This window comes from Haliotis rufescens, unplaced genomic scaffold (assembly GCF_023055435.1).
Source record: "Haliotis rufescens isolate VD_foot unplaced genomic scaffold, xgHalRufe1.0.p SCAF_1, whole genome shotgun sequence".
Taxonomy (NCBI): Eukaryota; Metazoa; Mollusca; class Gastropoda; order Lepetellida; family Haliotidae; genus Haliotis; species Haliotis rufescens.
In genome coordinates, this window is record NW_025963779.1 from 66,156,506 (window position 1) to 66,181,609 (window position 25,104).

Consider the following 25,104-nt stretch of genomic DNA (forward strand, 5'->3'; position numbering starts at 1 on the left):
GCAGTAACTTTAGGGTTGGTTGGTTGGTCGGTTGGTTTCTTGTTTAACGCCGCACTCAGCAATATTCCAGCTATATGAAGGCGGTCTGTAAATAATCGAGTCTGGACCAGACAATCCATATATACAAGCTTGTATATCCTTTGGAAAGATGATATTTCCAAAGGATATACAAGATTGGAAAGATGATATATACAAAAATATACAAGTTTGTATATATGACATATACAAAATATACAAATTTGTATATATGGTGTATCCAAATTTGTTTTCTTTGTATATATTGGTAAAGGGAGATAATTATTATGTATTTGTGTATAATTATTATATGTGTGCAAATTGAAGTGTTTTAAGTTGAGCACTGTGTTTCTTTGTATATGTTGGTAAAGGAGGATAATTGCTATGTATTGCTCTATAAATGTTTTGTATGTGCAAAATAGTATCAGCAAGTTACAAAAAACTGATTTAGTGGCGGGAAACATTACTGGAAGGTTTAATTAGTACTCCACACTGTTAGCGGGAGTACATACTGTCCTTGCAATGATATTGACGGGTGGGCGGTTGAGGCGTCTGGTACTTTTCCTGGCGCGGTGCTTGTTATGTGAGTAGACTTTATGGTCAAATGCACAGAGAGGATTAGCTGTCGGGGGTGATTGCTTTGGCGGTAACTTCTGTATTGAAAGTGTTTGAGCTTGGATTTGTTTTACGGGGAGGCCGCGATGTGTTTTGTAACATGCTCTCGTGCACATATGCCAACAGAGTGGATTGCACAGAGGATGAAAACTATTTTATCACTACTTAAAAGTGTTGAATTTGGTTTGTTCTGAGCTGTCGGTTTCATTGTAGATATACATTGTTATAATGTGAAATCTCGGCGGAAACGCGGAAAATCGCGTTTTGTAAAACGGTAGTCCTTGGAAACATCATCTACAAAATATTATCAAAGATTAGTTTTTAAAAATACTACGAAAATATTGTGTTTTCTTTGTATATATTGGTAAAGGGAGATAATTATTATGTATTTGTGTATAATTATTATATATGTGCAAATTGAAGTGTTTTAAGTTGAGCACTGTGTTTCTTTGTATATGTTGGTAAAGGAGGATAATTGCTATGTATTGCTCTATAAATGTTTTGTATGTGCAAAATAGTATCAGCAAGTTACAAAAAACTGATTTAGTGGCGGGAAACATTACTGGAAGGTTTAATTAGTACTCCACACTGTTAGCGGGAGTACATACTGTCCTTGCAATGATATTGACGGGTGGGCGGTTGAGGCGTCTGGTACTTTTCCTGGCGCGGTGCTTGTTATGTGAGTAGACTTTATGGTCAAATGCACAGAGAGGATTAGCTGTCGGGGGTGATTGCTTTGGCGGTAACTTCTGTATTGAAAGTGTTTGAGCTTGGATTTGTTTTACGGGGAGGCCGCGATGTGTTTTGTAACATGCTCTCGTGCACATATGCCAACAGAGTGGATTGCACAGAGGATGAAAACTATTTTATCACTACTTAAAAGTGTTGAATTTGGTTTGTTCTGAGCTGTCGGTTTCATTGTAGATATACATTGTTATAATGTGAAATCTCGGCGGAAACGCGGAAAATCGCGTTTTGTAAAACGGTAGTCCTTGGAAACATCATCTACAAAATATTATCAAAGATTAGTTTTTAAAAATACTACGAAAATATTGTGTTTTCTTTGTATATATTGGTAAAGGGAGATAATTATTATGTATTTGTGTATAATTATTATATATGTGCAAATTGAAGTGTTTTAAGTTGAGCACTGTGTTTCTTTGTTTATGTTGGTAAAGGAGGATAATTGCTATGTATTGCTCTATAAATGTTTTGTATGTGCAAAATAGTATCAGCAAGTTACAAAAAACTGATTTAGTGGCGGGAAACATTACTGGAAGGTTTAATTAGTACTCCACACTGTTAGCGGGAGTACATACTGTCCTTGCAATGATATTGACGGGTGGGCGGTTGAGGCGTCTGGTACTTTTCCTGGCGCGGTGCTTGTTATGTGAGTAGACTTTATGGTCAAATGCACAGAGAGGATTAGCTGTCGGGGGTGATTGCTTTGGCGGTAACTTCTGTATTGAAAGTGTTTGAGCTTGGATTTGTTTTACGGGGAGGCCGCGATGTGTTTTGTAACATGCTCTCGTGCACATATGCCAACAGAGTGGATTGCACAGAGGATGAAAACTATTTTATCACTACTTAAAAGTGTTGAATTTGGTTTGTTCTGAGCTGTCGGTTTCATTGTAGATATACATTGTTATAATGTGAAATCTCGGCGGAAACGCGGAAAATCGCGTTTTGTAAAACGGTGGTCCTTGGGAAAATTGTATTATGAGCAACCGGATGCGTAAATAACGTGTGTAATATATTCCCGTATTATATTTTATAATACTTGTTCTCTTAATATTGTTATCAATGAGAGAACGAAGATTACCTTGAAAAAACACAACAGCATGCATATGTTCTAGCAAAAGGAAACTTGATATATATTCATTTGGCTTAATTTCTACTTTGGAAAACTTAGTTGGCGCTCTAAAAGCTTGACGCTGTATAATTTGGCACGCGCATGATTGGGTGCAAACCATATGTACATCAATAATAATAATAATAATAATACATCATGATGGCAGTTTCAATGTAAAGATTAAGTATTTCTAAAGATATGGAAAATAAATCTTGATAACTGCTTTAATCTTTGATCTTTGGGAAAATAATAATGGAATTGGTTGAGTGACTAACGTATTCTACATTAAAAGTGACAGGAACGTGATTTACATAATTAAAATATAGAATAATATACAAATTATGAGAGAGGGTTTGTGATTTATTTGGGGATGAAGTCAGTATTTAACTTGCGCTTTCCGACATTATGCGTATTTCGCACACGGTTAAGAAAAAAAATGCAATTCATTTATTTATAAGAAGTACGAATGCATCAATCCTACATCACAGGACCATGTACATAATTTGTTGAATGTTATTTCGTGAATACACAAATTGCATAACACATTCCCTGAGGACAAACCCAAATTGGCCGTCCCTTTGTGACAGGTGTTAATTAGAGAATGTATTGCCACCACATTATGTCCTGGCACTTTTATGACATGTAATGAACCTAGTCAATCCCTGGGTCTGTAACAACAACATGGGTCTAATAAAATCAAAGTAACATAAATATTACGTAATTCGAATTTTAAAAAAAGACTGAAAAAATGTAACATGAATATAATTGCCCTTTTGAGGGTAATATAATTTTGGGAAAATATAAGTTTTCTTGTATTTATGGACGACTTCACACAAGCTGAAAAATTAAACATTTGTTTATATAGCTATATTTACATACATGGCATTAACATGTAATAATAATATTGATCATGTTTGTTAATTTGTACATTTCGTTGTTATTGGTATCCTGAGTATGTTGTAATAATGCATGTGTTTCTGATCTTATTTGACGTAGATTACATGAACTAGTAGAGTGACTTTCTTTCATCAGCGTGGAAGGATTACCCGCACATATACCCTTAATCCTTTGACAAACAGAAAGAAGTCATATAGATATCATATCTAACTGGTACTAAAAGGTCACTATCAATCTCCTCTGATAACAAACTTACATTTAATATCCCCAAGCTACAATACCAAGCATGCTCATGGAGTAATTATGAGAAACCCGAATGATATCCTGTGGTCACACCCGGTGATTGTTAAGACATTCAGACAATATGGCAGTCTGTATTCATTTCTTATATCCCAAAAGTCCCCACCAAGCTCCCTTTTATTAACATTGGGATGAGGGGAGATATACATATTGTATTAAATAATATATCAAAACAGAACAAAAAAGATAGAAGGGGTTTCCTAAGGGTTTCCTAAGAAAAGCTATTTAACTGTTTAATACTTAATACGTGTCTCAAAGTATGTATTAATTCTTACTACTAGTTATTATATATGTGCAAATCCACCTGAACGTCGGATGTACATGGCCGATTTCAAAATAGCTAAATTAGGCACTGTTCAAATTGTTTCCAATAAACCACTGATTAGAAACTCACTTAACCTTTAGAATAGAATCGTTTCTTAATATACTATAGTTGGGGCATGTGAAAGAATTAATGCAGTGTACCATTGTGACAGCCACAAGAGCATGCATGATGTGTTATCTGAGATGTGTTTTTTAAGCCGATGGAAGTTTAAAGTGACAAAATCTGGAATCATGGCTTAACTGAATATAACATTGTCCAAGTTTAATAATCCTTTTTCCGGTGACTATTCCAATTATTAATGGTATCAGGTAGGAATGACTTGGCATAGCATTCAGTTCTACAACGTATAGCCTGTGAATTGGTTAGATTTCTTTATATGTAATCACTAACAGCAAAGATGTTTTCCATCTTGTAAAAAGGTGTAATGGCTACGTTGGTCTCACTCTACATTTTCTCGTGGCTTGTACCTCTTATCGCCCCACAAATAGTCCGTAATCAGTGTGTGGGCGAGGTAATAATTTACGTCTCATCGGCATTATTTCAGCGTCCGTAATGAATTTATGTGTAGACATTCTAGGATTAATTCTTGTTCTTTGGTACAATTATCCAAAACATGGGAGCAAAATATTGGCAATATATATATGCTTGTTCATGACTTATGTAAAAGGGGTTATTTATCTGAGTGAGTGAGTATGGTTCACGGCGGTGGACACCAGAAAGGTATTTAAGACAATTAATCATAGGGCTTACCTCTTCAACTCGCCAATATCAGAATCTGACTGAAATATTAATACCAAAGTCCTTTCATTTTAAGATTAGGTTTTGCACTTGGGCACACTTTGACGTGATATTGAACAGTTTTCTTTTTCCCTGGATTAAGTTTTACTTGCATTCATTCATTTGGTAATTTTCTCCAAATCGGCATTAATATTTTACGCAGTAGTATTTGGAACTGTCCATTTTGGGAATTGGGTGGACCCCACCGCAAGCACAGTAAACAGAAATTCCAAGGTGAATAATATGTACTATACTTTGTTGGCTCGACATGCAAGACTCCATAATTTTAGCTATAAAGTCATAGTAATAATAAATTAATTTTTTTTATAAATAATTCATTGATGTATTTGACATGAGACGTAGCGACACTCATGTATTTTATAATAATGTACAATTTCAAATGTTGCATTAAACAAATTCTTTGATTTGATGTTGTCATATTGTGACTCAATTTGTGTCTAGTCTTCCAAATGTTCTATTGCGTATACAGTGTTTTCTGTTTCTCACATTTTGAAGGCACATTTCTCAAAGTCCCCTGTTCGCTTGACGTCTAGGGCTGGTGGTTCTTCAGCATCAACATTGTCGAGGTGTAATTTCATTTGTTTCTTATAATAAAGCTTGAAATTCTTTATGATCCCGGCATCTAGTGTTAATTGTTAAAGTTAATCTCTGCAGCCAGTGCGTGTCAAAACACGGAGTTGTGTACTCGCGGGCAGATGACCACGGAGTACGCTGACCACTGTGTCGGATTAACGAGACTGATTAATGAGTGATTTCGGTAATTCGTTGCAAATTAGGTGTGTCGGAGTCGGAGTGCGAGAATGTCGGATTAACGGGACTAAATAGCGCTGAATCAATCGGTTCCCATCATTTGTGTCGGATAAAGCCGAGTGTCGGATTAACGAGTGTCGGATTAACTAGACTTGACTGTATAGTGTCAGCGCTCATGATCGCCATATCTATGAATGAATGAAAATATCATCATTAATAAACTTACTTGAGCTCAATATGTGTTCTGAAGACAAATCGCTGTAAAGCATCTTGCACGGCTTCATTCACGTTCACCCTCAAATGTACGAAAGGAAAATCTGCGACTGTGCGTGTTCAATGTTCGAATGCAATTTTGCGACAGGCGGTCGTTTATTTATTAAGATTCCACAAATTCATAAATCACAACTGATGTAGCTGCCTTGGTTAACTGGAGTCAGGATATGACTAATTACAAACTCTGTTCTAATTATGCTAATCGAGGAATTGCATTATACTGGATGACAAACTTAGTAATCCTTTCACACTAATCTTTGTTTACAATGAACGCATGTCAAATGACTAAATAAACATCGTTTTTTATTTTCTTAAGTAGAAGTATCACAATGGGCGGTGAACACAACTGTTTGTAGAATGATAGTTTCAGAAAGGAATACAAATACAAATATACAGAAAGGGGTTTAAAATGGTTTCTTTCTTTGCATCCACGCATTGTTGTTGTTGATGCGGTTATTTGCTGTCGGAATTGTTTTTGCAATTCAATTAGTTAATTACATGTCACATGACAACTGCATGTCACAGGGGCCTGGACATAAATCACCTGGTGCACTATTAGGCCTATAATAACCCCCAACGGGTCGGAAAGGATGACCCAATCAAACCCTCTCATCCAAAACTTAATAAACCAAAACATCATGATCAGCCCCAAAAACCAAGCTCTAGCTCGCAAACACCCCTTACTTACCCCAATATCCCAAAGAATAACAAACTACCTAAATGAACACCAAATTAAAAATCTTAAACAAAACTGCAAACAATCAAATATCTTCACCCCTAAACTTAAAATACCCAAAATAGACACAACACTAGCTAGCCAAATAAATAAACAAACCGACCCAAACATAGCTAAAACTACCACACTAGCATACATACACGAAAATTGGCCAAATTGGTGTCACATTTACACGGACGGATCCTCAGATCCGACCTCCAAACACACAGGTTTCGGAGTCCATACCACACAACCAACTAAAACCACACGATCCTTCCGACTCCCAAACAACCAATCAATATTCACGGCAGAACTAATGGGCATGGCCTCAGCCCTCCATAATCAAGAATCCAAAAAACACAAAAATATCCTAATACTTACCGACTCCCTAAGTGGACTGCAAGCACTCCAAAACAAAAATACCAAAAACCGACCTAAATTAATAAATCAAATACTTAAAAGCTCCAACGACCTAACTAAGGCAGGCAAACGAATAACCTTCTTGTGGATACCCGCCCACGTAGGAATATACGGTAACGAAAACGCCGATAAAGCAGCTAAACTATCCCTCAAAATCCCAGAAATAAGCTTAAACTTACCCATCTCAAAATCAGAAATTAAAAGTGTAAACAAGCAAAAAATCACCAAAAAATGGCATAACCTATATCTAAACTCAAATAGCCAAATCAAAAAAGTGCTCAGCAAACCACTAACCAAACCAAAAATTCTCCATCCATCGAAAAAAATCGACAGAGTAATCACTAAACTCCAAACAGGATACACCAACCTAAATAACCACCTAAAAAATTTTAAAAAACACACTACAGGTAAGTGCCCACACTGCAAACAACCAGAAACCCCAGAACACGCACTCATCCACTGCACACACTACCTAACACATCGAACCGCATTACAAACCACCCTCAATCTAAACAAGGCTCTAACTCTAGAAGCAATACTAAACCCACAAAATAAACTAGAAAACTTCAAGGCCTTAGGCGTATTCTTAATAAAAACGGAACTAATAAAACGCATCTAAAAACACAATAACCTACCAAATCAAAATCACATAAACAAACAAACATCCACCATACCCAGCTCCCTTAGTTCTCCTCCCCAATCCCATCGGCATCTATTCCAAATCTCAAAATTCCCAAATTCTATATAAGCAACCCCTAAAACCCCCCTCTTGGGTTGCACAGACCACCTTCGCCCCTTTCGGAAACACATTAAATGGCCTGGCCGGGCCCGTGTGCGAAATACGCATCAGTCGGAAAGCGCACGTTAAATCTCCAAAGTAAGTAAGTAAGTAAGTAAGGAAAGGATGAACCTTGATTCTGCATCAATTCAAAAACTCCTGAATCCTCATCGACTCCTGATTACTACGATTTTGACGTTGTCATCTTGATCATCAGAACCATCAAAGGCGGCAAAATACAGTAAGCAACTTTTCTCCCACTTTTCAATTAAGATGTAGACAAGTACAACACGTTTAGTAACGATTTAAAAAATTGTACGAGTTTCTTAGTGTCAATAATTAGTAGAACAGACGTAAAACAGACATACGAATGGACACGTTATCGACAACAATCCTATATATTTTAGTAACAATGATTAGTTGGAGTGACTAGTATATATTTGCAAAAAATAGATTTATAAAAGTTCAGCTTATTAAGTACAATACACCCATCAAATAGAGCTGCATGTGTCAGGGACCCAATCTAGATAGCGCCAACATCTTGAACCGCTGCGCCGGAAGTAGGTAACGTTTCTAGCTCTTACGTCGAGTAAAATCAGAAATGATTCGCGTGATACATATATGATGTACATATATGTGAACAGCCTCTCGTTATTAATGTCCTTTAATTGTAGTCATCTTACTATTTGATCGTTTATGCCACACAAAGCTATAAGTTCCGTAATAAAAATACGGAAAAATGAACAGATTAATCTCATGGACATATATTCAAAAATGGTAGCATAACGAATGAAGTAATGTTATAATTTCCGTTCCCATAATACTGTTTAGATGAAACACCGTTAGCAACTTGAATGGGAATAAACAGTGGTAGCTGTCATTAGCCAAAGGATACTAGACTATACAAGAACAGTTTTAGCATCTCACACCGTCCCGACAGGCGCCAACCTCTCAAATATTGCACAACATATATTGATGGCGTAATATGATATTAATATTACATTGTTTCTTGAAAACTGTGCGAAGAATATTTTGTACGATGGCAAGATTCAAAACAAGTATCATTATCTTCTTTGCGAGGAATTTAGAAGTTGGAGTATTGAGAGAGGATAAGATCTGTGGATGAACAACATCACTTCCTTGATAATGGTGTTACAACATACACCTAAGCGTCGCTCCTTACTGTAATAAAGACGTTGTTCATCAATATATCTTATCTCTACTCAGTTTTCATTATCGCTAAAATTAGACAAAACTGTAAAAATGGTTTAACATTCAATGTTATCAATATTAATTAACACAAGTATTGTGGTAGCACAGCTAGTCCCTGTAAAATTTTCATTTAAAAAAAATAAATAAAAAATCACAGCGCACAGGGGAATTGAGCGAGGCTCAATTCGAACGGTATTCCCATGTTATGTTCTGTTTTTCTGAAAATGTACATGAAGCGGATTGGTCAAGAAGTTTATATGAAGACCACTCCGGAATACAATGATTCAAAAATGCATACATGATATTGTAAATATATCTAGATTTTTAGATAGGATAATGCATAGATAATATTCCAACAGTCATTACAAGATATCAATAAAATCGACCTGATGTCAAGCACATGCTATTTGACAAGATTGCAGTAGTCGTGAATTATAGGTGGATATGTTTGAATTTCCCCTTAGGACTGTGGTGAATGAATTATGGCTCAATTCGGAGCAGCTAGTTCAAGAAATGGATGGGATAAATGATAAACATGTAAGGTTCACTCCCAGACATCCCATTAGTCTTTAGTCTTTAGACTTAAGAATGGAAAGGCTACAGGTGTGGATGATATTCCTGCAGAAGTGTTAAAAAAATGTAAGTTCAGTTGATTTGTTGTACAGAATTATTAACTTTTGCTTTGTAAATGGAACTGTACCAGCTATGTGGAACAGCGATATATCCATCCTATTCCTAAGAGCGGTATGAAGGATTTTAGAAACCCTTTGGTATCATTGTAACATCTATTCCTAACAAGTATATGCTTATGTACTCAATTAAAGACTGAGTGGCTTGAAAAGGACAATATCATAGCTGATAAGCAAAATGATTTTAGATCCAAATGAGACTGTATTGATCATTTATAGGTTGAAACGTCTTTAGTTCAGTATAGAAAAAAACAAAACAATCAACCTTTGTTACATTTGTTGATGTAAAAAAAACCTTCGACACCGTTTATAGCGAAGCTGAGGAATATTGGAGTTCGAGAAAAGATATTGAATGCTATCCAGTCGATTGTATGTCGATGTCAATTGTACTGCACGTGTAGGAGAATTTCTTACAGTACGTTTTACTGTTTAATATGGTGTAAAGCAAGGCTGTAAATTATCCCCAGCTATATTTTCTGTGTATGTTAACGACCTGGCTATTAACAATCTCAATTGTGGCGTACTTGTTGATGAGACTATGCTCTCCATTTTAATGTATGCTGCCGATATTGCATTAACTGCCCCCAATGAATGTTCATTACAATCCATGCTTAATGTACTGCATGAATGGTCAACACGTTGGCAACTGTCAGTGAATATGAATAAGACAAACGTAATTCATTTTAGAAATCACAACCGAGATCATCGGTTTCATTCCTCTACGCTGGGCAAACACTGGTCTATGTAGAATCATATCGTTATCTGGGACTACGGGTTGACGAGCATCTAGATATGTGAAACTGTGAAAGAGTTGTACAATTCTGCCAGCCATGCTTTGTCTTATTCTGTTGGGTGTATGTCTTATGATGTTTTTATGAAACTGTATGAAAGTCTTGTTGAGCCGGTAATGTTCTATGGCTCTGGTATATGAGGATAAAACGTTAATCTAATCCAAAATAGAGCCTGTAAATTATTTCTTGGTGTTAGTAACGGTACCTCCAGTATAGCCACTAATGGAGACATGGGTCTCTCCTTCCCGTTTGTTACATTACATGCTAATGTTTTTAGACTACCCCAAGATTTAATAACAGTACTTGTAACGCTTTGATGAAGAAAATGGTTACTATGTAAAAGTTCATGGAGTACTAAAGTTGTTAAATTTGCCTGTAATCTTAATATTTATGATGTTATGAATATTATGACTGCTCCAATGTCCCGAAAGAAGAAAATTGTGTAAACAAAGATGACATAACGAAATACAAATTATTTCATAACATCATATAGTTGTCATAATGAAAATAATATTAAAGCATTATTGTCACATGCAATAATAATACTGTTCGGTATCATTAGTAAACTTTGCAACCACATTATGTGACACCTTCTATAAGAGGTGAAGAAATTGAATGAAGCAGTGGTAAAATCTAACCATATATACAAAATTGTATAGTTTTGGAAATACCAACTATACAAAATTGTATATTTTGGAAATATCAAATATACAAAATTGTATATTTTGAATATATGGGTATTTTTTCTTGTGGACCTATTCTGCCCTGGAATCTCCACACAGAAACAAGTATGCAGTACTGGGGACCTATTCTGCCCTGGAATCTCCACACAGAAACAAGTATGCAGTACTGGGGACCTATTCTGCCCTGGAATCTCCACACAGAAACACGTATGCGGTACTGGGGACCTATTCTGCCCTGGAATCTCCACACAGAAACAAGTATGCAGTACTGGGGACCTATTCTGCCCTGGAATCTCCACACAGAAACACGTATGCAGTACTGGGGACCTATTCTGCCCTGGAATCTCCACACAGAAACAAGTATGCAGTACTGGGGACCTATTCTGCCCTGGAATCTCCACACAGAAACAAGTATGCAGTACTGGGGACCTATTCTGCCCTGGAATCTCCACACAGAAACATGTATGCAGTACTGGGGACCTATTCTGCCCTGGAATCTCCACACAGAAACAAGTATGCGGTACTGGGGACCTGTTCTGCCCTGGAATCTCCACACAGAAACAAGTATGGGGTACTGGGGACCTATTCTGCCCTGGAATCACCACACAGAAACATGTATGCAGTACTGGGGACCTATTCTGCCCTGGAATCACCACACAGAAACATGTATGCAGTACTGGGGACCTTTTCTGCCCTGGAATCTCCACACAGAAACACGTAGGCAGTACTGGGGACCTATTCTGCCCTGGAATCCCCACAGAGAACCAGAATTCCCATGCAGGATCATCACATGATTGCTAACCAAGAAGAGTCTGGAGCAGCACCTACCCGACAGCGCCCACTGATGCACATGTTCCGCCCACCAGGGATGCAAGGTGTGCCATCAGTAAGCATGTCCTTCAGCATGACCGAGAAGAACTTATCTACAGGTTTACAATGCAGTTGGCAGGGAGTGTCTGAAACAATAGGTCAACTCTGTTGAAATTTAACTCCTAAGTTAAATTCATTTTGAGATCAAGAAATGACAAAAAACATAGATAACTGTTACTGTAGACCCTTTCACCTAAAACTAGACTTTAGACAGATGCCTGATATTAAAAGTGATGTAGTGAAGCATGTGGTTTTGAATAGTATCCAAGGTATATCAGTATAGTGAAACCTATAAGCATGGGTATGGTGCTCACCAAGGATCTTTAATATAATGCATGGTTGCCTAAGATGACTTAGGCACGCTGTTTCCATTTACTTTTTATCCCATCAATTACAAAACAGTTAAAAGTACCATTAGTTTTAATGATCATTCTACTAGCATGAAATATGAAACACAGAGGGATATATAGTACTTCTCAGTCTGAAGCAGAACTGCTTCCCACCCCATTACCGACGACTAAGAGATATTTTATGTCTGCTTCCCTCAATATCCCCATCCCATTTTTCTCACTAGTGTTGTGGCAGATCCAGGATGTTCTTGAGGGCGACCTGTGGATGTGCACAATCACCAAGAGAACAAATACACATGATAGGGGAAGTGACACGTAAGGTGTCTGTACAAAGAGCAGATGCCACTGACCTGCCCACCATCTGGCTCGACCTGTGTTAGATATGAACACCTGTAACTGTATATCCAAACAAACAACGGTGTAACTGTCTACTGTACGTACGTGGTGTCAGCACTGGCTCCCACTCATGTAGACCGTCCTTGTATGGGATGCGGTTGAATTCTGAACACTGTACATGTCGGAAGCTGGGAGCATCATCCGGGCATGGCTATGAGAGACAGACATTCACAATGTAATACACTGTATGGAGAAATCACACACATTTACATTGTAATACACACATTAACATTGTAATACAGTATACAGTCACACATTAACACTGTACTACAGTGTAAAGTCACACATTTACATTGTAATACAGTATACAGTCACACATTAACACTGTACTACAGTGTACAGTCACACATTAACATTGTAATACAGTATACAGTCACACATTAACACTGTAATATAGTGTACAGTCACACACTTACATTGTAACATTGAAATGGTAACACAAATTCACTGAAGCATTCTTTGAAAATATTACCGGTATGTGATTAGGGATTATGAAGAACAACTTTCAAAAATAACCAATATATGGGATTAAACAAGTTAAAGTATGTGTACTACTTACATCAGTCTTGCAAATACGATATCTTTTCCTCTCTCCAATACAGTATCTTCCACCATGGGATGGCCTTGAAGTTAGACAGAGATTAATGTATCTTAGTTCCAGAACGAATGAAGATTTGATCCCAAGTAATACGCTCTCTAAATTTACAGATGTAAAGATCTGTGCCAACAGTGAGTTATAGAATGTAGAAATGAACCAACTTGTTGTTTACTTCAGCATTTTGTCACCCTTCATTGTGAAAAACAGCAAAAAGGGCTTTTAAAAGGGTGTTGTGGACTTCTAAGGTGAATATGAGTCAGTCATAAGGCTTTCAATAAACTCAAAGCTGCTGGCATTCCTTAGGCTTCATTACAGAGTTCTAGATTATTTGATTTTGAAGAAGATTTTAAGAATTTGCTGTAATTAGTTAAATTTGAATTAGATTTTAATATAGATAAGAGGCTGAAATGATTAACAATAATATTACACTTGGTGTAACACCCATACACTTTATGATGTATCCCGGCCAGGATTTCAGCAAGGTATATACAAATCATATCATGACACCGTAATATGTTAGCCAAATAGAGAAACTTTAAATCCCTTTTCATGAGTGTATGCCACTTTTACAATATTCCACAATATCATAGCAGGGAACATCAGAAATGGACTTTACACATTGAACCCATCAGGTGAATCGAACACGGGCCCGTGGTGTGACAAACATTTGTATTAAGTTTTCATGGATAACAAACAATACTATGAAAACAGTCCACATGACTGTTTAGTCTGATGAGCTGACTGTGTACAAGCTAAAACCTACGGTGGGTTATCACAGTGCCGTTCAGAGTATGAGATCCCCGCCCCACAGGACCGGGTGCAGTCCGTCCATCCTTCCCACTGACCCCACTCCCCGTTGATGGCCTGGGGGCGCTCGCCAATCTCCACACACCGGCCACCATAACACCACTGAAAAACAAATGGAAGGGTCGTCACATTTCATATCATTGCACACTCATTTCATATTACCAAGAAAGACTTATGAATAAGAGTGCTGTTTAAGAGCCTGTTTTGTAGGATATGTTTCGTAACAGCCACAAATGGGGTTTGTTACTTTTTTAAAGTATGTGTTGCATTGTATACATACTTCATTTGCATATAAATATTCCCTTCCATGTTTAAGTAAAATGGTGTACTGTTCTAAATTTACATCAACTAACCTCAAAATATTACCAAATGCACAGCTGGGGAAATCTAGACTTGAGTTGGATTCAATTTTAATCTATTCTCTAGGGTCTGGGTGACAGATTTGAAGATCACATTATTGAGTACCTAAAGGAATATATATATATTTAGAGATAAATGTTTCACAATCCAAATTTCAACCCAATTTGACCCGGTGTTATTTCAAGAGTCTGTCAGACTCAGTTTGTATTCAACGCAGGTGTCTTTCAAGGATGTAGGGTGGGTGTCCTAGCCATCTATTCCCAGTCGTCACCTTGTTAGTTCCACATATGGTGCCCTCAGCCGCTGCCTGGAGTTTGGTGGAGCACTTGTTGTCAACTCGGCACCACAGGGTGTTGCACACATTCTGATAACAAACATGTTAACATACATTAAAATAATTAAAACAGAAAACTGAGTCACTTTCAGGTTTAACTAAACAAACAAAGGGTAATAATTAACATTATTATAAGAAATTAACACATTAAAAAAATTTTTGGTATTATTATAGAGTGGGGGCATGAAAAAATGTTACATGTATTTCTGAGGGTGGGTGGGTGCATCAGCATGGGCAGCTCTCCTACCTCGATGACCTCAATGCCTTCACAAAGCGCAGCATCACGCCCATACTGCAAGCGGCACTGATGGTCAGTGTCGTACATGATCCCTGCTGGCTGGGTGGGGAACTTGAAATCTGGGTGATGGCCAGGCTCGTCATCCAAGCAGTAACCCCACTGACGACTGCACAAACACAGAGTAGATAGTCATATACAAACCAATACATGAGTTAGTTTATGTCGCATTCAGAAAAACTCCAACATTGTTTGTCTTGCTTGTTTGTTGTTTAATGTTTGTTTTCTTTGTTTGTTGTATAATGCTGCATTCAACAATAATCCAACCATACAATGGCGACCTGTAAAAAAAATCAAATCTAGTGATTGATAGTATGAGCAACCATCCATGTGGTCTGGGTATGATGACACGCATTCAACCACATCACCTTGGTAACTGCTATCTGGAAGAGTATCATGTTTCAACAATACATGAAGCCATCAAACCTATTCACTCACTAATAAAAAGTTCTGGGATGAACAAACAGAACCACTTCAGATGAGATGACTGCTTGGGAGAACGGAACACATACTATTTTCAGACATGTGAGTGTAAGAAGGGGATGGGTGTAAACTGCCGGTTTGTTCCTTTCCTTAAAATAGGAGTGGGCGTCTAACCATGATGAGGCTTCTGCTACTGCAGTAACAATAAATATACAGTGCCGTTGTGGTTGCAGTATGGCATATGTTCAGCAATTGTAACTGGTTACAGCACAACATTAAAATTATGCTATTTCCACGGTAAGATGGGACGTTTGATATTACTTCCTGCTCATCAGTCCGTACTAGTACAAGCAGCCACACCTATTAATCAAAACGGATTTGGGAGAAAAGGGCTACGAAAAGAAGGTGATCAGTATTTGTGAGTCAAGTGTTATGGGAAGTGTAATATAGATGCTGGTGAAATGTATGTATGCATTATGTCTTGAAGGGAAATGTATCAATCTGCAAACATTGGCCCAATAAGTAACAATACAACTTAATGGATAACAACTTTTTGCATTTAGTGACATTGCGATGCAGATCCTTACACCATATCAAGCTCAAGAGCTACAACCATGTGATGAGAGATATATAAACATGATATGTTGTGATAAGCAGTAGATAACATTACCAACAACAAGTATAGATAACAAGAAGCAGATGTACATGATGTACAGCAAGGAATAAAAAGTTGAAAAGCCGATTGGATAATAATTAAAAAAGATGAAGAAGCTGATACTAATTAAAAAAAGAGTCTATTGCTTGATTAGATCTTCAGGGGCAGATGGGATGTAATACTCTTGATCTCTGTTGATCAAAGGTTTGTGGCATGTATTTTTATGGCTTCCAAGAGCTTTCTTGTCGTGAAGTCCTGATGTTTTTTATTATGCAATGGCATCCATATTCCATGGTTCTGTTGTTATTTGTATTGGCATTTGATTTCAAGCTCATGTGCAAGAGAAATTCTGCGCTAGGTTAGTGATAATGAGATATGGAGACATAAACGTCATTTCTGAAAAGAAGCTGTGGTGGCAAATGGATATTTATCATACTATAGTCCCAAAAACAGAAACGCAAATTCATTTTATGAAAACATTTGATGGATTCATTCATAGGATCAATATAAAGCAGCTGATTGTTCTCATAACACTCACGCTACTACAGTTGACGTTAGTCACTGATGGAGATATGCCAAGTCGAAAGTCAAAGGTCAAGGGCACGTGCAGTCTCTATCATGTGTGCCAGCCCTGTGAGTCAAGAACGGACTGACATCTCCTGCCCATTGAAGCAATACTAATGTGTTCAGGATTTTTTTTCACAAAATGCATCATCCTTTTGTCAAAAAGCTGTATTAGCTCTTGAGTGAGTTAGTTTAAATGTTGCTTTTAACAGTATTCCAGTTATGTTACAGCATGTCAAGTTAATGAGGGAGGAAAGCCTGAAGTGATGCAGGATTTTTGCCACTTTAGTGAAATCCACAAGCCCAGGAATGATATTGAAAAACCTAGAAACATGATCAGGGAGAATCTGGGATTTGAACATATCAACATAGATTTCAGGCACGCCTAATGGACCAGCTCTGCACAGTGAATTGCAACAACTTAGACAATTGGACAATATCACTGCCCCAACTATTTGCAATGCATGACTTACTCGAGGAACTGGGTGATGGACTGTCTGCTACAGTTGGACCAACTCATGGGGGTGGAGTCTGCTATGAGATGTGGCGCCATCACAAACTGTTTCCCCTTGGGTGCTTCACACTTGTTGTGTACCCCATCATGCTTCATACCAAAACTGAAACATAATGAATACATGTTTAACTTTAAATTTAAAACATAAGAAACTGAGTGACAAGAATTAATATTCAATGAATGAATTTCTGAGTTAAAAATAGAACAGCAGAAAATATTAAGGTGAATTACTTTTATGTTCAAATTCAAACTTTTGAAAGGGATATTGAGATATTCAAATAATCTTCTTATACAGATTATAAGTAAGCAGTTTGGTGTATCTTTTCAATATAGGAATACCAGGATTAAAATTTGAGTAGAATCTTTTAAACTTTGATTTCTACTTTTGGTGCACTTGTGTTAATTCAGCAACAATAGATAATAGGCCTGCCTTTCTTTCTTGAAAACAATCTGACCATGCAGAATTTCTTTTTTTCGCCAGCTTCAATCAATTTTTTTCACATACCCCAAAATCCAGCAACACATGCAGAGGGATGTTTTGTAATCAGCCTGTCAGACTGTCCATCCATTTTTATTTAATGGTCTGGATAAAAAAAAATCACAACCTACCCACCTAACTTCATATAACTGAATTGTGTTGCCAAAACAGTGACAAGTTTTGTGATGGCCTCAACACGTTAATCAAAGAAAAACTGTAAGTAGTTTACTTGTGCCCGAGCTCGTGTGCGATGGTGAAGGCGAGTGCCAGTCCGGTGTCCTCGTTGACGCTGCACGTGCGATGAGGTTGACACATGCCGGCGACCTGTGCCAGACCCAGCGTACTGCATGGCTCGTTCATTCGGGAACAGATGTTGTGTCTGAAATATCACATTGTCCTACCTGTAGACTTGCATTAACTTGGAGTGGGGGGTGAGGTGGGGGGGTTGGGTGGAGTGGTGATGTTCTTGAGCTTCTCTGCTACAGTATTGTAATGGAGGGATCTCCTAAACTTTCAGTAATAACATTATGACTTGGAAGCTTTGACTGTTTTGTTTGTTTGTTCGTTCTTTTAAAGCCACACTCAGCAATAATCCAGCCACATGACGGCAGACTGAAAATATTTTAGTCTTTACCAGAGAATCCAGTGATTGATATTGTGAGCAATGATCCATGCATTCGGGGTACGATGACACGCAATCAATCAAGTCACAGAAACTAACCACCCAATCCATTTGGTAAGGTGTGGAAGAAAACCTCTCCTTGCAATCTTGCAAACACAAAGCTGAAAAATAAAACCAATTGCTTTTCAGGCACTGCCTTTTTAAAACAGGAAAAAGGTTTACCTTTTGGTTTCAGAACTCAAGCTTTTGTGGTTTAGAAGACATGGCTATTCTACTTATAGCATAAGATAAACAAATGATCACCTGGTGAGGAGAATAGCAACATCGTGATGGTTGGGATGGTCGTCATCACGGAAATTCATCTTCTTCTGCCACTGACAGAAACTACGGAGGGTCTTGTCGGCATGATGCATGATGGTCAAGTCCTCCTGCAGCAAACAAATCATCAACATCATCATACAGACAAGGACTGTCTGGTCCTCACACAGACAAGGACTGTCTGGTCATCACACAGACAAGGACTGTCTGGTCATCACATAGACAAGGACTGTCTGGTCATCACATAGACAAGGACTGTCTGGTCATCATATATTTGGTCATTTCCGGTCATCATACAGACTAGGCCATCTCTGTTTCATTGGTTCATATGTACACATATTGCCAAACAACACAACCCAGAAACTTACAACGGACATGCCCTAACCCTTGTGTAATAGGCGTATACAAGATGCAATAAAGCCTTTCTCCTACAGACATTTTCTTGTCTATATTTCCATCACCTCCACCTTAATGATATATAGAGATGAGTGACTTCACTGGATGATGGACACACTTTGCACAGAGTAGGGTATTATCTGTCATATTTTGGAATAAAAAAATAACTCCCATAAAAAATATTTTAAAAATATAATATGATCATGCATCTTTAATTTAATCATTGGTCATTAGCCATTGATTTTATTCAGAAACAAACACCTTGTCTATTTTCCAGAAAATTACAAGAAAAAGTGTTTACATTTAATTTCATTTGGATTTTTGTTTGAATCATACTTATAGGGAAGCATGACTGGTATCATGTTAATAATGAATGTGTTTATGTCTATGCAGGCATAATGAAGTATTGTACATTCAACATAATCATTATATATCAAAAACAGTTCTTCTCCTTAATCAACCGAGGGTATCTACAAACAATCATCTCATCAGTGCAAGGCGATCAATCAGTTGCTGATTATTATCGATCACTGGGAAACCACTCCTGTCGAGTAAAGCCAATAGACTGAGTGCTGTAATGCCACTTACCTGGGGTTCCTTCAGCAAGATAATCCTGACAATCACAATATTGATGGCGTTGCCAATGGTAGCATCGTGGAACATTGTTGCTACCTGCAAACAGGAGATAACTCTGTTTATCATACAATGAATATTGTTATTGATGCGATAAACTTATCCGAAAAAAAATCTGGTATCACAAACCAATAAATATGCAAATGATATCACCTGACAGGAACTACTTGTAAGCACCGTACATTGATGCAGTTACTGTCTCATGTTTCCAGTAAGTGTAGATAGAGGTTTCCCAATGTGTAGGTATTTCTGTAGATACATATGGCCGTAAATAATTAAATAAATGGGGCCATCCACTCAAACATTGTATTTATACACAATTTCTAATGTTACTTCACTTAAATATATGTCAAAAACATTGATTACTTCAAGTATAACATTATTTGATAAAAAGATTAATACTCTAGTGTGATTTCATATTGTAAATGTCATATATTAGGAATAAAAAATATGTAATCCCAGCATATCAAATCTATGATGTGGAAACCCAATTATCTAATAATCTCTATGAATATACCAGGGGAGGACACCATTGGTCATACCAACTAGGCTACAGCTCAAAATGGACCAGCAATTTATGTTGAAAAACAAGATGTTTGGAGAAAACAAATAGTCCCTCTAGTTTTTCACTTGTCTCGTACTACCGACTGGTGGTCGTGTAGATATCTTGTATACTCTGTGATTAAACTGCCAGAAATACAGTTTCAAACCACAGTATGACAAAATAGCATTAGAAAAACCCTCAGAAGTATTTCCAGAATATAACACTGTCATATGAGTGTAATTGTGGGATCATAGTGTTGCCAGTTCATTGAAGCAAACCCAATACTTTGATAGCAATGAGTGAGGACTACATTCAGTCAAATTGGCAGTACAAACAAGTTTCAAAAACGTCTTTTAAAACCCACTCTATTTACATACATCTAATGATGAAAATCAATGTAATAGTTAATGATCACAATAAATACACAGAGACAACGTCTATGGTCACACATGGTGCTAATTCTCATGTCTAGACCGAGACTGGAATATGCAGGAGATGGTGGAGCATACAATTCCTTAACAGAGAGTTTGAGTTCTATGTGTTGATACAACTGAGTATACCGTGATGAGGAAAAATGACCAATCATTACGTATATATAGTCTGCGACTTTAGCCAATTGTCCGAAGTAATGCCTATCAACAATTCAATTGTCTGAAGTCCGAGTCAAGTAAAATTCTGTCGGTCTTGTAAGCTCAACTGATAATTATCCACATGACAACACTTAATTTTACTGAAAATGATTCTAAGAGCTACGTTCAGACTAGTAGTCTCAAAATGTTTTGACACAGACTGTGTAAGATCTAGTTTGGGCCATAGATTAATTTAAAGATGGTGAAATCGCAATGAAGAATATCGTATGACCAATTGTCAGTAGCATCATGCCAAGAGAAAAAGGAAGGGAAACAACTCTTACAATCTTGCTTAAAACTTTCCTATGATTTTACATGGGGCATACAGTTCATGTTTAAATAGCTGAAAACATCTTCCCTCTTGTTTACATTTCATATTGACAGATATTTCATCATTCATTTTCTATAAAACATTTGGGGTGCTGGGGTAGCAGAAGTGGTTAAAGCAGAAGAACGCAGAAGACCTTGGTTCGATTTCCCACGTGGGACAATGTGTGAAGCCCATTTCTTGTGTCCCCCGCCATGATGTTGCTGGAATATTCCTGAGAAAAGTGTAAAAACTCACTCACTCACTCACTACAATGCATTCTATAAGCTTATAAAAATATCAATCCACTGAGGAAAAGACCTGCTACAAAATGTATTAACTGATTACTGGTGCCAATTTCACCATCTACGGCAGCTATACATAAAACCATCTACACAGCTCCTTAGTCATCCGACTGAGTGCACAGAATGCCAATGACAGATGCAGACAGACACCCACAGTATGTCTAGGGGAAGCACTTCACAGACATGTCACATACTATAGTGGGCATCAACCAGACATGGTAACCATGCGTGTACAAAAAACAGATTACCGTCCCCAAATGTACGTCATTTTGTCATGACCACCCACTGCGTTCACTTTCACCATCCAAGGAATGAATAATTGCCAATTTAGTTTAATCAGGAAAATAAAACAAATATGAATAACATTTTAACCACAAGTGCCCATTTACTCATGGCCCTCCCAAACATTTCTCATTGACCTTCTCAGGTCATTTTACAGTAACCCACCCAATTCTCTCCAACCCCCTACTCCATCCTATAATAGATGACAGGCCCCTAATATAAAAGATGGCAAGCAACCAATCACAAACATCAGTGGTATGCAAGATTGCTACTGCATGTTTGGCAGTCTTAGAACACTCGGATACACTAAATCTCAAAATATGTAATGATGACAAGTATTTGGGTGTGACTACTTGTATGCATTCAAACAGTAATTTTCACCTCTATTTTCCAACCGAGCTGTTCTCCATATTGGCAGTCCTGGCCTAGTGCCATACCCTACAATGTGATTAGGCTGTTAGATCCCTCTATGTTTTCCCTGTGAACTAATCTGTTTACGGCTGCAGCAAACCCTGATCGACAGTGGCTGTGGACTTATATATATAAGCTCTTCTGTCAAAACTTTGTGATCATGCTTCATGCGCGCTATGCTGCATTATCACAGACATGTTTGATACTTTTGGTTTTTGGAATCAGATATGAATAATGAGGCAGCCATCATCATAAATATGTCACAAATTAAGAGATATTGTCTGATGTTTTGATAGATTTGCTGACATTCATATGGGGAGTCCATGTAAGATGGTACAGGGAATCTATCACTTCAACAAAACATAGCTGTCAATATTCTTCACAATTGTAGGGATAATTTCCCCTGTTCTTAAGATAATACCGGTTTTGAATGAGTGAGTGGCTGGCTTGGGTTGGTTGGTTGGTTGGTTGGTTTGTTGTTTAACGCCGCACTCAGCAATATTCAAGCAATATGATGGCGGTCTGTAAAAAATCGAGTCTGGCTTGGGCTTATAAACTTTTTGTGACATAACACAACTGTGTCAGTAGCTTCTTTGACATGTTGATAAACTGCAAATGAATTCATTAACCCGAAAAAAAATGTCCCAGCTTAAATTGAATTGTAAGACCAAGATTTTACAGTTGAATTTTATTGACTGGCCTTTTAATATGAATCTAATTAATGTTGATATTTGATTGGTGAAAAGTCAAAAAATTTTCACATGAAAATTCCCTGATATGAATCTAATATGCACCCTCACATAGTTTTGTAAAAGATTTTAAAAGATGGTACTTGTTGTTACCTTGTCAGGCGTTCGGCATTAGGCCACATTTTTTTATTTTTCGTTTTACAGGCCCTCTGCCCCTACTGAAAAGCAGAATGACCTTCATATAAATAAATAAATAAATAAATAAATAAATAAATAAATTTCAACCGATTTTGTGTGGAAAAGCTGGAATAAATCCATGAAACATAGAATTAAAAAAAGGACTGGACGGTTGGAGTCAAGACACTGTAACAGAGTGGGGGTATTCATGTGAAACTGCAGCATTGTATATCAGTAGGCTGGCACTATAAATCGTCAATATTCCGAAAGAGTACTAGCATGCACACACACACACACACACGCACACACAAACACACACACACACACACACACACACATTGCTATATAAGTGCAATAATCTTGAACATGACGTTAAACCCATTTGCGCCTCACCCTTTATTCTTTTCTTTTCCATTTGGATGTATGTACATGGGCATGTTTGCAGAAAAATCAAACCATATGTTAACTCCACATGAGGTGTGTTTTTCAGGAATTGTAGTCCTGGTATTACCATACAATCCTATCCATGCAGAACTTTATTGCAAGCAGGAATTTCAGCTGTGAGCAGACAACAGATGATGCGGAGCTGATAATGTTCTCTGCACGCAATAGATGATGTCGGCAATAGGCAAATAGGCTTCTTTGCCATTGATAATTAGAACGATAGAGGCAAAAACACAGAAAGGAAACCAAGCATAAGATTTATGTAAATGAAATTTCGAAAATACATGCAAAACTGTTGTAGTAATGCCAATACTGATTCCACAATATTGTGAATTGTATTTGACGCAGTCACAAATATTCAATCCATGTCATGGCACCTTGTGACAAGTTCCTATTTTCTTAATATCAGAGGTATTTTAACATTGTATTTTAACATTGTATTTTAACATTGTATTCAATGAAATAATGTTGAACTAAACATTAAAGCCTCTCGAGTGGTCCTGCTATCAGTGATATACAAGTCACTTCACCAAGCCGTATAAACTATTTTAACATCAATTGGCAATTTTTTAATTCCCTTTTGGAAATTTTTACTGACATTTGCTGCAGATCGACTCAGGGCTATCAGCCCCTCAGCAGGCCTAGATAAATTCCTGACAACTCAATTCAAATGGGAGTCTAAAAACAACTGGGCGACTGAGTACCTATTCTGACCAAGAATCCCATTAGAGGTATTAAGCTAGGCATTCACTGTATCAGATGCAAACATGCAAGGCAACACAATAAAAGCTTGTGTGTGACATCATAACATTATGTTCCTCCACTGTGTCTGTATGGTGCTGCCTCATGTTTTATGATTGTTCTAGTCGATAACATATAATGAAATAAATAACAAAAAAGTATATCTTCCCATCTCAAAGTGATGAAACCATCTCAATACACATACGAGACAAGACAAGTTCTTCTGTGAAATTAATGTTGTTCATACACTATATTTTCTGTATGTTGACCCTTTTCAGTACCTACTGCTTTAGACCCGTGAAGATCTGGGGTAGAATAGGTCTTCAGCAAACCCATGCTTGCCCTAAAAAGCGACTACATGCTTGTCGTAAGAGGTGACTAATGGGATCGGGTGGTCAGGCTCGCTGACTTGGTTGACACATGTCATCATATCCCAATTGTGTGAATCAATGTTTATGATGTTAATCACTGGATTGTCCGATCTAGACTCAATTATTTACAGACCACCATCATACAGCTGGGATATTGCTGAGTGCGACGTTAAACAACAAACAAACGAACCAACTTACTGCTTTAACTAACTTGAACATATTTATTCTAACAATTTATAATAAATGTAACTGTACATGCTTAGGAAATATTCAAACACGTTCAAGTACTTGGGTACTGTAAGTCATCCTGGCTCTGTTTCTACACAATGATAGATCCAGGTACAGAACAGGACATAGAAAGAGAACACATCTCAAAATGTCAACAGCCTATATCTACATAACACATCTTCAAAATATTACACAAGCCAAGACTCCTCACATTTTTTAGGATATAAAAAATTCTGAGACTAAATTCTTG

The 25,104-nt window shown here is 37.4% G+C and overlaps 1 protein-coding gene across 1 annotated transcript in view; it reads right to left on the reverse strand.

The window, feature by feature from the left end:
• Positions 1–25,104, reverse strand: part of LOC124134126 (A disintegrin and metalloproteinase with thrombospondin motifs 7-like) — a 136,792-nt gene that overhangs the window by 14,410 nt on the left and 97,278 nt on the right. The window contains exons 5-14 of the mRNA XM_046498807.2: positions 19,682–19,765; positions 18,683–18,807; positions 17,987–18,136; positions 17,239–17,382; positions 15,076–15,232; positions 14,766–14,858; positions 14,091–14,236; positions 13,289–13,352; positions 12,775–12,880; positions 11,942–12,069 (exon numbers count right to left, since the gene is read on the reverse strand). Of these exons, the coding sequence (XP_046354763.2) occupies positions 11,942–12,069; positions 12,775–12,880; positions 13,289–13,352; positions 14,091–14,236; positions 14,766–14,858; positions 15,076–15,232; positions 17,239–17,382; positions 17,987–18,136; positions 18,683–18,807; positions 19,682–19,765 (1,197 nt within the window). The remainder of the gene's footprint in view (positions 1–11,941; positions 12,070–12,774; positions 12,881–13,288; positions 13,353–14,090; positions 14,237–14,765; positions 14,859–15,075; positions 15,233–17,238; positions 17,383–17,986; positions 18,137–18,682; positions 18,808–19,681; positions 19,766–25,104) is intronic.